This window comes from Spermophilus citellus (assembly GCF_964194105.1).
Source record: "Spermophilus citellus genome assembly, chromosome: 14".
Lineage (NCBI taxonomy): Eukaryota > Metazoa > Chordata > Mammalia > Rodentia > Sciuridae > Spermophilus > Spermophilus citellus.
In genome coordinates, this window is record NC_138194.1 from 25,429,120 (window position 1) to 25,448,048 (window position 18,929).

At 36.8% G+C, this 18,929-nt stretch overlaps 1 protein-coding gene across 1 annotated transcript in view; it reads right to left on the bottom strand.

Annotated features, from left to right (window-relative positions):
• The window catches only part of PXDNL (peroxidasin like), a 489,071-nt gene that overhangs the window by 297,580 nt on the left and 172,562 nt on the right, over positions 1-18,929 (bottom strand). Inside the window, exon 2 of the mRNA XM_081265922.1 lies at positions 9,536-9,607. Coding sequence (XP_081122048.1) covers positions 9,536-9,607 — 72 coding nt within the window. The remainder of the gene's footprint in view (positions 1-9,535; positions 9,608-18,929) is intronic.

Below are 18,929 nucleotides of genomic sequence, written 5' to 3' on the forward strand. Positions count from 1 at the left end.
ATGGTCCATACTAATGTAAGACATGTATAATAGAAAAAGCTGTGTGAGGCCAAGGGAGGGGAACAGATAGGAATTCTGTTCTAGCAGCTCAATTTTTCTGTAAGAGATTGTTCTAAAAATAGTCAATTAGTACAAAAGACGGGAAAGTTGAAAATTAGCTCAACTACGTATGAAAACCTAGTATGTAATAAAAGTGACATTAAATCAGTGAACTTTTGAAATAAACGGTGGTATAACCAAGGCTGGGCACTTGGAGAATGATAAAATTGGATTTATACAAGAAGCACTGAAGAAACTGAATGGATCTGAGATCTAAATGTAAAAATCTGAAACCATACAGCTGTTAAAAAGAAATCTGGTATATTCTTTTATAAATTCAGGACAAGGAAAGGCTTTATAATTATGGCTCAAAAATTAAAAGCAAAAAAAGGAAAGGAGGTAATTTTTATTTATGATGCTAGGGATGGAATGCAGGGCTTTGCACATTTTAGATGAGTTCTCTCCCACTGAGCTACACCTCCAGCCCCAGTACACATAAATTTAACTACTGAAAAATTTAAAAACTAAAACTTTAGTACTATAAACAACAGAATATCTTCAGGAAAGACAAATTAAAAATTGACATATTTATTCCACACATTGCAGAAAAAGGCTAAATAAATATAAAGAGTTAAAAATAAAGATTTTTGTCAACTCCTGATATAAAACAGGACAATGGGCATGAACAGACAGGTCACAGGAAAAAGTAAACAAAAGGCCTTTAAGCATATAAAATTGATTTAACTTCACTCAGATGTGAGAATGAAAATTAAAACTAAACTGAGATATCATTTCATACCTATTAGATCAGCAAAAAAAAAAAAATTATCAAATTTTAAAACTTGGTGACCATTGCCTGGGCAAGTCTATAGTGAAATAGACATCCGTATGCATTGTTGGTGACAGTGTCAATTGTCCTGCTATAGGAAGCATTAGGAACATTCAACAAATGGTATAAGCATTGACCCATTAATCTACCAACCTCACTCCTAAAAATTTACCTTCAAGTAGAAGATAATATGTGAACAAGTTAATTTGCTACTTCATTATGCATAATATTTAGTAGGAACAAAAAAGTTGGGGAGAGCTTTAATGTCCGTGCAGAACTCGAACAATTGAATACAATGGTGCCATTTAAATATTTCTATAAAGACTGTGAACTATTAACGGAATGAGGTCCAGGAGATGTCATTAAGTAATAAAAAGTAAAATATGTCACCTTTGTGCAAAAAAGAAGCTGCAATAAGAAGATATATCAAAACAAAATATTATATATATATATATATATATATCTCAAATACATGTATACATATAAACATATCAAAAGAAAAAAATCATAAAAATGGATATAAAATTTTAATGGGATACTTATACCTAAGGTTACCAATGTGATAAGGTTAGTAATAAGATTTCATGTGTCTTTATATATATATATATATATATATTTCTGAATTTTGCATCAATATTAAAGTCATTCCTCAGTATCCATAGGCAATTTTTTTCTAGGACTTTGTACATACTAAAATCTGTTGCTGCATAAGTGCCTTATATAAAATTGTGTCGTGTTTACATATAACCTATGTACATCCTCCTATAGACTTTAAATCATTTCTAATTTACTTATATAGCAAATATAATGTAAATGCCCCGTAAGTAGTTCTTACACTGTACTGTTTAGGCAATCATAATTAGAAAAAAACAGTCTGTACATGTTCAGTACAAATGTGATTTGTTTGTCCAAATAGTTTTAATCCATGATTGGTGGAATCCAGAGATACAGAATTAATGGAAATGGAGGACGAACCATGTATCAAACAAGATGAAAACAAATCCTGAAAATCAATGTAAAGGAAAACAAATCTAATTATGTAGCAAATAGATAAACTCAGAGGAATGAAAAGATTAATTTGAGTAATTTAAATACGGCATTTTGACTGCACTCTGCATGACACACAAGAAAACAAGACTCGCACAGCTATTTTCCACTTAATTTATTACACTTGTTGTGATGTCATGCTTGGTGTAAAATAGTTCTGAAACTATTTTGAGCATTCTATAAAATTACTAAATAAGTAAATATACTCTACTGTTGGATTCCAAAAAGATGTGAATATGGAATGGGGGGAAAAATTAGAGGGGAAAAACACTGTGACATTAGAATTGATCTGGAGGCATCAATATAAACACATGATTGTGTGTGTGAGTGTGTGTGTATGTGTGTGTGTATGTGTATGTATACAGTTACATATTTAATGATTCAGATTCTGGTTTCAAATATTATTGCCCACCAAAAGAAACCAGGATCCCTTACCCTTTGCTATTTCCACATCTGTGGCAGAGAACATTCAACGTGAACTTAGACTACCTTGGGCCAGAAAGCATCTTTTTCATAAACATAATTGAATGGTCCACCATGGAATTCCAGTCTGCTTCCCAAGCATATTACTCTTATCAGTTTCACCCAGAAACTGGAAGGTTGACACATCCTGGTGAGTCACCAAGTTCTGCCAGGTCTCACTTGGCTGCACTTTGGGAGCAAAATCTAGAGTGTTTAGTTAACAGATCCTTGAGCTTACCCTGTAGTTCATAGACTTTGATAATACATAATATTTCCAAGGTGTTTTTTTTTTAAATAAACCTCTTAACAAGCTCTGGGTTTAATACAAAATGCCAACTGTTCCTGAGAAATCCTTCCCTTTTATAACACAGGACCAATGTGGTTGGCATTTGTTTTAAACCACACGAGAACAAAGGAGCATCTATGCAATGTGGTACAAAGGCAGCCCAGAGACATGGGAACACTTAATATTGCTATGTTGGTATCAGAGCCATATGGTGAAGATTTTTTCATATTCTTACATGAAATGTTTCACTCTATTTTTAAAATTTTGACCCATATTTACTTTTGCCCTTACAATAAGTTAGTAAAGACCCTTGGGTCTTCTCTTAACTAGAGTTTCAGGAATTTTAAATGTCTCATTTCTTAGCTCATTTTCTGAAAAGAACAATTCCTCCTCCCACTCTGAACTTCCTCTCCTCCCCCCACCCTCCCTCTGTCCTTCCCTCTCTCACTTACACACACACACATACACATACACTTTATTATTTAGGTGATCTACCATCTATTAATCCAAGGAAATAGCTTTCCTGAATTCTGTCACCACAAACTACACAGTCCAAAAGTTCGCTGATCAAACTATGGGTCAACAATGCCTGCCCCTTGAGTTGGATGAACTTGGGTAAATTACATTAGTCATGAGCCTCAGTCTCTTCATCTCTTTATAAATAATAACACCTATCACAGAACATAGTAGCAGAAAATGGAGATAATGTGTGTAAAGCAACTAGCAGAAAACAAGGTTTGTCATTCACACTGATTACTAAATCGTTTTATATTATGTTTTGGAATTAAAATAGTTAAGCAAAAAATAATTATAAGCATAGTTTCACTAATCACTAATATTACACATTATAATTCCAAAGTAGCCTAACTGCAATAGAAATCATCAGTTTTTGCTATTCTCAGAAAAAAAAATTTTAAGTGTCAACTATCTCAAATGAAGAATAAAATAACATTATTAATAAACTTTGGTAATATTAGCAATTTCATAAATAAATATGATACTTGTTTATCATCTACATGTTTCAGTAGACAGTGGTAGAAGGCTTCAATCATGCTGTCCCCCAAGAGGCACTAAATCAGATCTCTGCTAAAGAGGGAGGAGCATGTCCACAGCACTCCAAGAAACTTTTGTGCATAATGTTCAAGAATTGCTTGCTTGTTTAAAAAAAAAAAATATATATATATATATATATATTTCAAGCCAAAGTTAATCAAAAAGGATAAAGAGGGACACTGCATACTGCTCAAGGGAACCATACACCAACAAGACATAACAATCATAAATATATGCCCCAAACAATGGTGCAGCTACGTTCATCAAGCAAACTCTTCTCAAGTACAAGAGTCTAATAGACCACCATACAATAATCATGGGAGACTTCAACACACCTCTCTCACCACTGGACAGATCTTCCAAACAAAAGTTAAATAAGGAAACTATAGAACTCAACAACACAATTAACAACCTAGACTTAATTGACATATATAGAATATACCACCCAACATCAAGTAGTTACACTTTTTTCTCAGCAGCACATGGATCCTTCACAAAAATAGATCATATATTATGTCACAGGGCAACTCTTAGACAATATAAAGGAGTAGAAATAATACCATGCATCTTATCTGATCATAATGGAATGAAACTGAAAATCAACGATAAAAGGAGGAAGGAAAAATCATGCATCACTTGGAGAATGAACAATAGGTTACTGAATGATCAATGGGTTATAGAAGACATTAAGGAGGAAATTAAAAACTTCTTAGAGTTAAATGAAAACACAGACACAACATATCGGAATCTATGGGACACATTGAAAGCAGTTTTAAGAGGAAAATTCATTGCTTGGAGCGCATTCCTTAAAAAAAGAAAAAACCAACAAATAAACGATCTCATATATCATCTCAAAATCCTAGAAAGAGAGGAGCAAAACAACAGCAAAAGAAGTAGAAGGCAAGAAATAATTAAAATCAGAGCTGAAATTAATGAAATCGAAACAAAAGAAACAATTGAAAAAATTGACAAAACCAAAAGTTGGTTCTTTGAAAAAATAAATAAAATTGACAGACCCTTAGCCATGCTAACGAAGAGAAGAAGAGAGAGAACCCAAATTACTAGCATACGGGATGAAAAAGGCAATATCACAACAGACACTTCAGAAATACAGAAGATAATCAGAAATTACTTTGAATCCTTATACTCCAATAAAATAGAAGATAGTGAAGGCATCGATAAATTTCTTAAGTCATATGATCTGCCCAGATTGAGTCAGGAAGATATAGACAGCCTAAACAGACCAATAACAATAGAGGAAATAGAAGAAACCATCAAAAGACTACCAACTAAGAAAAGCCCAGGACCGGACGGGTATACAGCAGAGTTTTACAAAACCTTTAAAGAGGAACTAACACCAATACTTTTCAAGCTATTTCAGGAAATAGAAAAAGAGGGAGAACTTCCAAAGACATTCTACGAGGCCAACATCACCCTGATACCTAAACCAGACAGAGACACTTCAAAGAAAGAAAACTTCAGACCAATATCTCTAATGAACCTAGATGCAAAAATCCTCAATAAAATTCTGGCGAATCGGATTCAAAAACATATCAAAAAAATTGTACACCATGATCAAGTAGGATTCATCCCTGGGATGCAAGGCTGGTTCAATATACGGAAATCAATAAATGTTATTCACCACATCAATAGACTTAAAAATAAGAACCATATGATCATCTCGATAGATGCAGAAAAAGCATTCGACAAAGTACAGCATCCCTTTATGTTCAAAACTCTAGAAAAATTAGGGATAACAGGATCGTACCTCAACATTGTTAAAGCAATCTATGATAAGCCACAGGCCAGCATCATTCTGAATGGAGAAAAATTGAAGGCATTCCCTCTAAGATCTGGTACAAGACAGGGATGCCCTCTCTCACCACTTCTGTTCAACATAGTCCTCGAAACACTGGCCAGAGCAATTAGACAGACAAAAGAAATTAAAGGCATAAAAATAGGAAAAAAAGAACTTAAATTATCACTATTTGCAGACGATATGATTCTATACCTAACAGACCCAAAAGGGTCTACAAAGAAACTATTAGAGTTAATAAATGAATTCAGCAAAGTGGCAGGATATAAAATCAACACGCATAAATCAAATGCATTTCTGTATATCAGTGACAAATCCTCTGAAACGAAAATGAGGACAACTACTCCATTCACAATATCCCCCCAAAAAATAAAATACCTGGGAATCAACCTAACAAAAGAGGTGAAAGACCTATACAATGAAAACTACAGAACCCTAAAAAGAGACATAGAAGAAGACCTCAGAAGATGGAAAAATATACCCTGTTCATGGATAGGCAGAACTAACATCATCAAAATGGCAATATTACCAAAAGTTCTCTATAAGTTCAACGCTATCCCAATCAAAATCCCAACAGCATTTCTTGTAGAAATAGATAAAACAATCAGGAAATTCATATGGAATAATAAAAGACCCAGAATCACAAAAACAATGCTAAGCAGGAAGTGTGAATCAGGCGGTATAGCGATACCAGACTTCAAACTATACTACAGAGCAATAGTAACAAAAACAGCATGGTACTGGTACCAAAACAGGCGAGTGGACCAATGGTACAGAATAGAAGACACAGTAACCAATCCACAAAACTACAACTATCTTATATTTGATGAAGGGGCTAAAAGCATGCAATGGAGGAAGGATAGCATCTTCAACAAATGGTGCTGGGAAAACTGGAAATCCATTTGCATCAAAATGAAACTGAATCCCTTTCTCTCGCCATGCACAAAAGTTAACTCAAAATGGATCAAGGAGCTCGATATTAAATCAGAGACACAGCATCTGATAGAAGAAAAAGTCGCCTATGATCTACATACTGTGGGGTCAGGCTCCAAATTCCTCAATAGGACACCCATAGCGCAAGAGTTAACAACCAGAATCAACAAATGGGACTTACTCAAACTAAAAAGTTTTCTCTCAACAAAAGAAACAATAAGAGAGATAAACAGGGAGCCTACATCCTGGGAACAAATCTTTACCCCACACACTTCAGATAGAGCCCTAATATCCAGAGTATACAAAGAACTCAAAAAATTAGACAATAAGATAACAAATCACCCAATCAACAAATGGGCCAAGGACCTGAACAGACACTTCTCAGAGGAGGACATACAATCAATCAACAAGTACATGAAAAAATGCTCAACATCGCTAGCAGTCAGAGAAATGCAAATCAAAACCACCCTAAGATACCATCTCACTCCAGTAAGATTGGCAGCCATTAAGAAGTCCAACAACAACAAGTGCTGGCGAGGATGCGGGGAAATGGGTACACTTGTTCATTGTTGGTGGGACTGCAAAATTGTGCAGCCAATTTGGAAAGCAGTATGGAGATTTCTTGGAAAGCTGGGAATGGAACCACCATTTGACCCAGCTATTCCCCTCCTCGGTCTATTCCCTAAAGACCTAACAAGAGCATGCTACAGGGACACTGCTACATCGATGTTCATAGCAGCACAATTCACGATAGCAAGATTGTGGAACCAACCTAGAAGCCCTTCAATAGATGAATGGATTAAAAAAAATGTGGCATTTATACACAATGGAGTATTACTCTGCATTAAGAAATGACAAAATCATAGAATTTGGAGGGAAATGGATGGCATTAGAGCAGATTATGCTAAGTGAAGCTAGCCAATCCTTAAAAAACAAATGCCAAATGTCTTCTTTGATATAAGGGGAGTAACCAAGGACAGGGTAGAGACGAAGAGCTGGAGAAGAAGATTAACATTAAACAGGGATGATAGGCAGGAGGGAAAGGGAGAGTTAAGGGAAATTGCATGGAATTGGAAGGTGAGCCTCAGGGTTATACACAATTACATATAAGAGGAAAGGAGGAGTAGGAGAAAAATTATATAAGTGGAAGAAACGATTTATAGTAGAGGGGGTGGAGAGAGAGAAGGGGAGGGGAGGGGGGATAGTGGAGAATGGGATAGACAGCAGAATACATCAGTCACTAGAAAGGCAATTTGTAAATCAATGGAAATGTAACTGATGTGACACAGCAATCTGTATACGTGGTAAAAATGGGAGTTCATAACCCACTTGAATCAATCTGTGAAATATGGTATATTAAGAACTTTGTAATGTTTTGAACAACCAACAATAAAATAATTTTAAAAAAGGAAAAAATATATATATATAAATCCTGCAGTTCTTACTTTGTTATGCTCTTATATCCTCCCAAATGAAGACATGATGATAAAATATGTATATACAGGCATCTTTTATTGGAAAGGAACCAGATGGGAAAAGTACAAGTAAAGTCATGATCTCAGCTCTAAAGTTAGAAAGGATAAGTTGGCCAGAAGATGGTGAGAAGTCGAACCATGTTGATAAGATTGCTAACTCTGTTATGAGAATATTATGACAAGAAGACAAATGAACTCACATGGGATTAGCCACACTGGATAGTCTTAACTTTTAGTGTATTCTCTCTGGGGGTTAAAATCAATGATTTTAAACACTGAGCACTCTTAATACTTTTAAGCCTCCTGTCATCATTGTTCAAAGCACTCCATTTACCATATTTTTTTAAAATTAGTTATGTACTATGACTTGGCTTATTAAAAATTTTTATTGGTTCGTTATACATACAGAATAGTGAGATTCATCATGGAAAATTCATACATGCATGTAATATAATTTGGCCATTTTCATTCCCAGTACCTCCCCTTGCCCTCTTTTCCACCCTTCCCCTGACCCTAACCCCTTCCTCTATTTGTCCCCCTTTTATGTTTATGAGATGCTGCCCTACCTTTTTCTTTTTCTGTCTTCCATATATGAGAGAAACTATATGACTCTTGACTTTCTGAGTTCAGCTTATTTTGCTGAACATAATGCTCTCACATTCCATCCATTTTCCTACAAATGACATAATTTTGTTCTTTTTCATCCATTGTGTATATACAACACATTTTCTTATTCTATTCATCTGTTAACAGACAACAAGGCTGGCTCCATAACTTGGCTATTGTGAATTATGCTGTTATATATGTGGATATACCTATATTTCTAAAGTATAGTGACTTTAATTCTTTTGGATGAAATACTGACGATTGATATAGTTAGGTCTGATGGTGGCTCCATGCCTAGTCTTTTGAGGAAACTCTTTTATTGATTAAATGCTCCTAATAATTTACAATCCCGCCACCACACAGTGGGGGTTTTGTTTACTGACTACTCCACAAGGACAGACTATCAGCTACAGCACAGCAGATTCAGGTACATTTGAGTCTGAATCCAAAGCCCACAAACTGCTAAATACAAAAGAGATAATGGATAGCTGTTCCGTAAATAAAATGTTAAGTTTTTAAACGCTGGAAATTTTTATCAGTGCTTAGCCATAAAATTGTCATTTTTCTCTTCTATGTGATTTTATAGGGGTCTTGTGATATCGCAAATAAAATACAGCAGTATACTGGAGAGAAAACGGGCTTTGGACTCAGGAAGTCATGAGTCTTAATTCCGTTCTATGGCTTTTTCGCCAGGGGACCCACAGACAAGGTATATAATCACTCTTTCTCTCAGTTTCTTCATTTTGAGAAACTTTTCTAAGCAAGTAAAATATAAATGACAGATAAAGAGGAATATCTTCCAAGTTCAGAAGTAAAGAAAAATATTGGCTGCGGAAAAAAGCAACTCAGTTATGCTGGTTACAAGTCCCCTAACTAGATTTCATTCTTCTATAGACTGTTCTTTATTTTCAAAATGACTTTTCATGGTAAATTGCAAATCAAGTAGGTCATAATTTTAGGAACCCCACAGATTAGCAATAAGTACTTACAGAGTGTTCAGATTCTTGAGTTTCTTGAAGGCACTCCCTGGAATTTCTCTTATTCTGTTAAACCTCAAGTCTCTGGGAACATAAAAAGGGGAAGAAAATTACAACATGTTGACTTCTATTCTATCATTATTTCTAGAAGTCTATTTCTTTTTATAACCAAACATACAGCACTAAATTTAAACACAATTAAAACAAGATTAGTGCACATCACCCATTAATCATTAGATATGTACATTGTTTACAGCAGATGATTCATATCTGGTGCTCTATGCTAGTTCAAAATGTCAGAAAAAAATGTCATTACAGACCTGTCAAGATGCAGAATGCCATTTACTTTAGATAATATTTGATGCCAAAATATATACTATATACAGCGATATGCCAATTGACTATATTTGGTTTGGTAAATAATATTCATATATTAAAGATCATATATCAACTCAGAGCACTGTTGATTGAATTTAGTCAGTTATTAATTAGTTAATTTTTCTACATATATATATATATATATATATATATATATATATATGCTTTATTTTTTAGTTGTAGTTGGACACAATACCCCCATTTTATTTATTTATTTTTATGAGGTGCTGAGGATGGAACCCAGGGCCTTACATGTGCTAGGCATGTGCTCTACCACTAAGCTACACCTCCAGCCCAATACAATGGTCTTCTAAGGAATTTGAAGGTGAGTCAACAGGATAATTACAGAAACAGCATGACAACATTTCAGCTGATGACAGAACATACATATGACAGTAGTCCTAAGACTCTATCACCTACAGACATCACAGCTGCCTTCGTTTAAGCACCCACTGCAATATTCACCCGACAACAAAATTACCTAATGGCACATTTCTTAGAATATGCCCCCATCATTAACTGACACATGGCTGTAGTTTGAGAGGTACTTAATTCTCCATACCAATGTTTTTGTTCAGCAATGAAAACACTGCTTTAGTCAGCCTGAGAATTTTCAAGTGTCACTTAGGTGCCACATGTTCAGTACTGGAATTACAAAGATAAGCAGAGTATGGTCTTTGTAACTGAGCATGGATGCTCCCGTGAGGATTAACAAGTGAGTTATTACAACACTAGAGCATAGAGTATCTGTGAGGAACACACAAATATCATACTCATACGATGAGCCTCATTACTCTGCCTGGACCCTTCTGTCAGTGAGAGAACCACCTGCCCTAATTCCACTGATTATGGTGGAAATGTCAGTCATGTGCCTCTGTCTGCTGTGAATAGGGTGACAGAGGCCAACCAGCTGAGTTGGTTCTCTCTACATGCATTGTTTCTTCCTTGGGAAATACAAGACCATGCCAGGCAAGTTGGGGACCTTGTGAGTGTTGATATGGCTGCTACAAGAAATATAGCTACAGTCATTAGCTGTAATTCAGAGTTCCAAGGAAAATGAGCATCTAGGGATGTTAATGTCCATCCAGCCCAAACTAGAAAGACCCAGCTTGAAAATAAGACCAAGCAGAAACAGTGCCAAAATCTGAGAAAAGAGACACCCGGGTGTGCCTGGATATCACATATCGCTTTTGACTACTCAGATACATGAAGCCATGTGTGTCGATTTTGATATGCTAATTTGAACTGAGTTTTTAATATTAATGCAGGAGCAGAGATGAAAGATGGAATAATTTATTTGGAAATGTGAGACCTGAGAGGAATTATATCAGGGAAATTTTACAGGTCACTCACTGGGTATTAGTAAAAACTAAAACAAAATCTACCATACTACTATAGTAGAAAACCATCAACAATTCCACTTAATCAATTTATCAAAATTCTTCACCACCACAAATAATTGTTCTTAGAATACTTAACTCACACGTCTTTATAAGACTATCTTTAAATCCCATTCACCAGTGTGCATTTCTGTGGTGTGGACTTTAGTAGAATATGCACAGTTTCATTGGAGCTGTTATTTTCCAGTAAGAATCATTAAATGACCCAGGGAATATATCCTCATTAGATAGAAGGCACTGTTTAAGCAACATGCATTGCTATTTGATGTGATTAGATTAAATTAGAAGGAAACTTTGTAAGGTATATGAGATCCTCCCTATATCCTTATATAACCATATAAGATATAAAGTTATATACGCATATATGCTAAGAACCATGAGTTTCCCATAAAAAGAGAAGCTCTAAATTAATAGTTACAGAAAGGACTCTCCTCTCATTTTAAAATCATAACTCCTAATAGTGATCCCAGCAATGAGGTCCCAACAATATAAGAAGGAAGCAAATATAAAAGGATCAACAGTACGGGATTTCAGACGGGGAAGGAAGCGGTACAGTCCTATCCCCCACAATGGAAACTCCACCAAGGCAATCAGCGGCCACCATCTTGGAGAGCTGAAGTAACCACCGCCACTCTCCGACAGATTGTAACAATAAAACAGGTGTGTGTCACTCAGCTCACCCCCCATACATCAGGGAATTCGCATAAAACCTCTCCTAGGCTTTCCAGGGGAGGGAGTGTCAGAGTGAGCCTGCATAAAGACTAGGGGAAAACTAGAGACACCTGACCTTCAACTCCCCCTCCCATCAGCAGCCAAAACGAAACCTGTCTAGCCAGCGCTCGGGGAGGGGCAAGCAGAAAAAATCAAAACGATAGAGTGCCAGGGATCCCAAGAGCCAACTGTGCGAACCCGGGGATCCAGGCTGACTGATTCGCACGGCCTGCCCCACAGCTACAGAAGGCGGGGCGCCGCAGAGAAGCGATTAATTAGCAAGCAGGGAGAAAAGTGGCTGCAATTCGGTGGAATCCTGCTGGCTGAGCCAGCACTGACCCCCAGGCTGAGTACGGGATTTCAGAGGGGGAAGGAAGCGGTACAGTTCTATCCCCCACAATGGAAACAAAACAATAGAGTGCCGGGGTTCCCAATAGCCACTCTCCACACCCAACAACGGCAGGTCCAGAGTACAGTTTGAACTGCCGAGAGCCATCACTCAGGGGAAATCTGGTCTAGCAGGAGAAACCAAGACTAGCAGGAGAAACTAGGGAACTAGAGGCCAGGCCCTCGCGACTGGGTGGCTGGAAACCGAAGGCCCGCCGGCGACAGTTCACCCACTGCCCGCGTAACTGGGCGGTAGGAGAACGTCCGCCCGCCAGCTACCAACCGCGCGACTGGGTGGCTAGAGATCGCCCACCCCCCGGCGACAGCCAGCCCTCTGCCCGCGCGACTGGGCAGCTGGAGTCCACCCCCCCACCGGCAACCAATCACCCGCCCGCTGCCTGTGAAACTGGGCGGCTGGAGACCGCCCACCTGCCGCGACCGGGAGCTGAAACCAAACAGAGACAGTCCAGTCACACCCCCCCATTAGGACACCCCGGCAAAGAGCCTGGGGCCCGTCATAGCAGAGTAGTGACGTCACTGGAGCTCGGCCGTCGGAATTCCTTCCCAGCGGAATCCACGTTAGCAGGCATAGTTTAACAACACAAAGGAGAGACAGCAGAGTAATAGAGAATCAAAACAAATCTATAGAAGAGAGCAGAAACACGGCAATCAAATAGAGCTGGAAACTAACGTGGACAACATGATTTCTCTTGTTTTCACAAGGGAAAAAAGGAGTACAAACAATACAGGACAACTTAATTCTACAGGAGGACATAGAAACATCAGAAGCAGGGATAAGGAAAGAACTCAAGGCATACCTAACTCAAATGGAAAGGAATATTAGAGAAGACATGAGACAGCAAGTCCAAGAAATAAAAGTATATTTTGAAAATGAATTAAACAAACAAATTCAAATGGCAAAGAATGAGGTCTACCAGGAGATAGAGATCTTTAAAAAAAATCAAACAATAATCCTAGAATTGCAGGAAACTATAAACAAAATTAAAAACTCAAATGAGAATATTACAAATAGACTTGATCAAGTAGAAATCAGAACATCAGATAATGAAGACAAGGTTTATCAACTTGAAAAGAATATAGGCAACACAGAAAAGATGCTTAAATCCCACGAGCAATCTATTCAAGAGATATGGGATGTCATAAAAAAAACAAATTTAAGAGTCATCGGGATAGAAGAAGGCACAGAGATTCAAACCAAAGGAATGGACAGCATATTAAATGAAATAATTCTAGAAAACTTTCCAGAGATGAAAGATGGAATGGATTGCCAAATCCTGGAAGCCTACAGGACCCCAAACATTCAAAACCATAATAGACCAACTCCAAGACATATAATTATGAAGATAGCCAATGTACAGAACAAGGAGAGAATATTAAAAGCTACGAGAGAAAAGAGGCAGATTACATTCAGGGGTAAACCAATTAGGTTAACAACTGATTTCTCATCACAGACTTTGAAAGCGAGAAGATCCTGGAACAATGTATTTCAAACGCTGAAAAATAATGGATTCCAACCAAGAATACTGTATCCAGCAAAATTAAGCTTCAGATTTGACAATGAAATTAAAATCTTTCACGATAAACAAAAGCTAAAAGAATTCGCAGCAAGAAAACCAGCACTGCAAAGCATTTTGAGCAAAATACTACAAGAAGAGGAACTGAAAAATAGTGCCTAAAACTAACAGCAGGAGGTATCTCAGTAAAGGGGGAGGAAAATAACCAAAAAGTAAAACTAGCCAAACTAAAATAAATAAATAAAGAAGCATGACTGGAAGTACAAATCATATCTCAATTGTAACCTTAAATGTTAATGGCCTAAACTCACCAATCAAGAGACATAGTCTAGTAACCTGGATCAAAAAAACAAATCCAACAATATGCTGCCTTCAGGAGAATCATATGATAGGAAAAGACATACACAGGCTGAAGGTAAAAGGTTGGGAAAAATCATATCACTCACATGGTCCCTCGGAAGGAAGCAGGAGTGGCCATACTCATATTGAATAAAATCAACTTCAAACCTAAGTTAATCAAGAAGGATAAAGAAGGACACTATATACTGTTAAAAGGAACCATCCACCAACAAGACATAACAATTATCAATTTGTATGCATCAAACAATGGAGCTGCAACGTTCATAAAACAAACTCTCCTAAGTTCAAGAGTCAAATAGACCACAACACAATAATTATGGGTGACTTCAACACACCGCTCTCGCCATTAGACAGATCCTCTAGACAAAAACTGAATAAAGAAACTATAGAAGTCAATGACACAATCAATAACCTAGACTTAACCGACATATATAGAATATATCAACCATCATCAAGTGGATACACGTTCTTCTCAGCAGCACATGGATCTTACTCAAAGATAGACCATATATTATGCCATAAGGCAACTCTTAGTAAATATAAAGGCATGGAGATAATACCATGCACCATATCTGATCATAATGGAATGAAATTGGAAATCAATGATAAAAGAAGCAAGGAAAAATCCTACATCACATGGAAAATGAACAATATGTTACTGAATGATCAATGGGTTACAGAAGACATAAAGGAGGAGATGAAAAAATTCTTAGAGACAAATGATAATACAGACACAACATACCGGAATCTATGGGACACAATGAAAGCAGTTTTAAGAGGGAAATTCATTTCTTGGAGTTCTTTCCTCAAAAAAAAGAAAAAACCAACAAATAAATGAACTCACACTTCATCTCAAATCCCTAGAAAAGGAAGAGCAAAACAACAGCAAATGTAGCAGAAGGCAAGAAATAATTAAAATTAGAGCAGAAATCAACAAAATTGAAACAAAAAACCATTGAAAAAATTGATAAAACTAAAAGTTGGTTCTTTGAAAAAAATAAATAAGATAGACAGGCCCTTAGCCATGCTAACAAAGAGAAGAAGAGAGAGAACTCAAATTACTAACATACAGGATGAAAAAGGCAATATCACAACAGACACTACAGAAATACAGAAGATAATTAGAAAGTATTTTGAAACCCTATATTCCAATAAAATAGAAGATAGTGAAGATACCGATAAATTTCTTAAGGCACATGATCTGCCCAGATTGAGACAGGAAGACACACACAATTTAAACAGACCAATAACAAAGGAAGAAATAGAAGAAGCCATTAAAAGACTACCAACCAAGAAAAGCCCTGGAACAGATGGGTATACAGCGGATTTCTACAAAACCTTCAAAGAAGAATTAATACCAATACTTTTCAAGCTATTTCAAGAAATAGAAAAAGAAGGAGCTCTTCCAAATTCATTCTATGAGGCCAACATCACTCTGATCCCAAAACCAGAAAAAGACACTTCAAAGAAAGAAAACTACAGACCAATATCTCTAATGAACTTGGATGCAAAAATTCTCAATAAAATTCTGGCGAATCGAATACAAAAACAAACTTGTGCACCATGATCAAGTAGGATTCATCCCTGGGATGCAAGGCTGGTTCAATATACGGAAATCAATAAATGCTATCCACCACATCAATAGACTTAAAGACAAGAACCATATGATCATCTCGATAGATGCAGAAAAAGCATTTGACAAAGTACAGCATCCCTTTATGTTCAAAACACTAGAAAAACTAGGGATAACAGGAACTTACCTCAACATTGTAAAAGCTATATATGCTAAACATCAGGCTAGCATCATCCTAAACAGAGAAAAACTGAAGGCATTCCCTCTAAAATCTGGAACAAGACAGGGATGCCCTCTATCACCACTTCTATTCAATTTAGTTCTCGAAGTACTAGCCAGAGCAATTAGACAGACAAAAGAAATTAAAGGCATAAAAATAGGAAAAGAAGAAATTAAATTATCGCTATTTGCGGATGACATGATAATATACTTAGCAGACCCAAAAGGGTCTACAAAGAAGCTGCTAGAGTTAATAAATGAATTCAGCAAAGTGGCAGGTTATAAAATCAACACGCATAAATCAAAGGCATTCCTGTATATCAGCAACAAAACCTCTGAAATGGAAATAAGGAAAACCACTCCATTCACAATATCCTCAAAGAAAATAAGATACTTGGGAATCAACCTAACAGAAGAGGTGAACGATTTATACAATGAAAACTACAGAACCCTAAAGAGAGAGAGAGAAGATCTCAGAAGATGGAAAAATGTACCCTGTTCATGGATAGGCAGAACTAACATCATCAAAATGGCGATATTACCAAAAGTTCTCTATAGGTTTAATGCGATGCCAATCAAATTCCAACGGCATTTCTTGTAGAAATAGATAAAGCAATCATGAAATTCATATGGAAAAATAAAAGACCCAGAATAGCAAAAGCAATTCTAAACAGGAAGTGTGAATCAGGTGGTATAGCGATACCAGATTTCAAACTATATTACAGAGCAATAGTGACAAAAACAGCATGGTACTGGTACCAAAACAGGCAGGTGGACCAATGGTACAGAATAGAGGACACAGAGACTAATCCACAAAGTTACAACTATCTTATATTTGATAAAGGGGCTAAAAACATGCAATGGAGGAAGGATAGCATCTTCAACAAATGGTGTTGGGAAAATTGGAAATCCATTTGCAACAAAATGAAACTGAATCCTCTCCTCTCACCATGCACAAAAGTTAACTCAAAATGGATCAAAGAGCTAGATATCAAATCAGAGACACTGCGTCTGATAGAAGAAAAAGTTGGCTCCTATCTACATATTGTGGGGTCGGGCTCCAAATTCCTTAATAGGACGCCCGTAGCCCAAGAGTTAATAACAAGAATCAACAAATGGGACTTACTTAAACTAAAAAGTTTTTTCTCAGCAAGAGAAACAATAAAAGGGGTAAATAGGGAGCCTACATCCTGGGAACAAATTTTTACCCCTCACACCTCAGATAGAGCCCTAATATCCAGAATATACAAAGAACTCAAAAAATTAAACAATAAGATAACAAATAACCCAATCAACAAATGGGCCAAGGACCTGAACAGACACTTCTCAGAGGAGGACATACAATCAATCAACAAGTACATGAAAAAATGCTCACCATCTCTAGCAGTCAGAGAAATGCAAATCAAAACCACCCTAAGATACCATCTCACTCCAGTAAGATTGGCAGCCATTATGAAGTCAAACAACAATAAGTGTTGGCGAGGATGTGGGGAAAAGGGTACACTTGTACATTGCTGGTGGGACTGAAAATTGGTGAGGCCAATTTGGAAAGCAGTATGGAGATTCCTGGGAAAGCTGGGAATGGATCTACCATTTGACCCAGCTATCGCCCTTCTCGGACTATTCCCTGAGGACTTTAAAAGAGCGCACTATAGGGATACGGCCACATCAATGATTATAGTGGCACAATTCACAATAGCTAGACTGTGGAACCAACCTAGATGCCCTTCAATAGATGAATGGATAAAAAAAAGTGGCATCTATACACAATGGAGTATTATGCAGCACTAAGAAATGACAAAATCATAGAATTTGCGGGAAATGGATGGCATTAGAGCAGATTATGCTAAGTGAAGCTAGCCAATCCCTAAAAAACAAATGCCAAATGTCTTCTTTGATATAAAGAGAGCAACTAAGAACAGAACAGGTAGGAAGAGCATGAGGAGAAGACTAACAGTAAACAAAGACCAATGGGGGGAGAGAAAGGGAGAGAGAAGGGAAAGCATATGGAAATGGCAGGAGACCTTCAATGATACACAAAGTTATAAGAGGTTGTGAGGGGCAAGGGGGAGGGAAAAAAGGGGGGAATGAATTGAACAATAGCAGAGGAGGTAGAGAGGGAAGATGGGAGGGGAGGGGAGGGGAGGGGGGATAGTAGGGGATAGGAAAGGTAGCAGAATACAACAGTCACTAATATGCCATTATGTAAAAATGTGAGTGTGTAACAGATGTGATTCTGCAATCTGTATTTGGGGTAAAAATGGGAGTTCAAAACCCAATTGAGTCAAATGTATGAAAGATGATATATCATGAGCTCTGTAATGTTTTGAACAATCAATAAAAAAAAATAAAATTAAAATAAAATAAAATAAAAGCTAACAAACAAACAATAAATAAATAAATAAAAGGATCAACAATTTCCCTTCTTTAGATTTTGAAATTTCTGAAGAACTCAGAAAGGTATAAATGATAGAAGAATCCACATCAAAAATTAACTGCTATTTATACCTTGATAAAGTTCATTCTAGTATAATTCTATATATTTTCATTTTTACTATACCAATTACTTATAAAGACACGTTGTAGAAAAAGATCTCCTCTAGGCACAGTCTTTTTGTTACGTCTGCCTCCCCTCTCCAAATACAAGGCATTTGTAAGTTAGACACCTCTCTCCAAATATATATACATATGCATGTAAAAAATGTCTCAATCAGCCTTTTGCTGCTGTGGCCAAAAGATGGGATAAGAACCACTTTAGAGGAGGAAAAGCTTATCTGGGGTTCAGAGATTCAGAGTCTCAGTACACACTTGGCCAATTCCATTCCTCCAGGCCCAAGGTATGG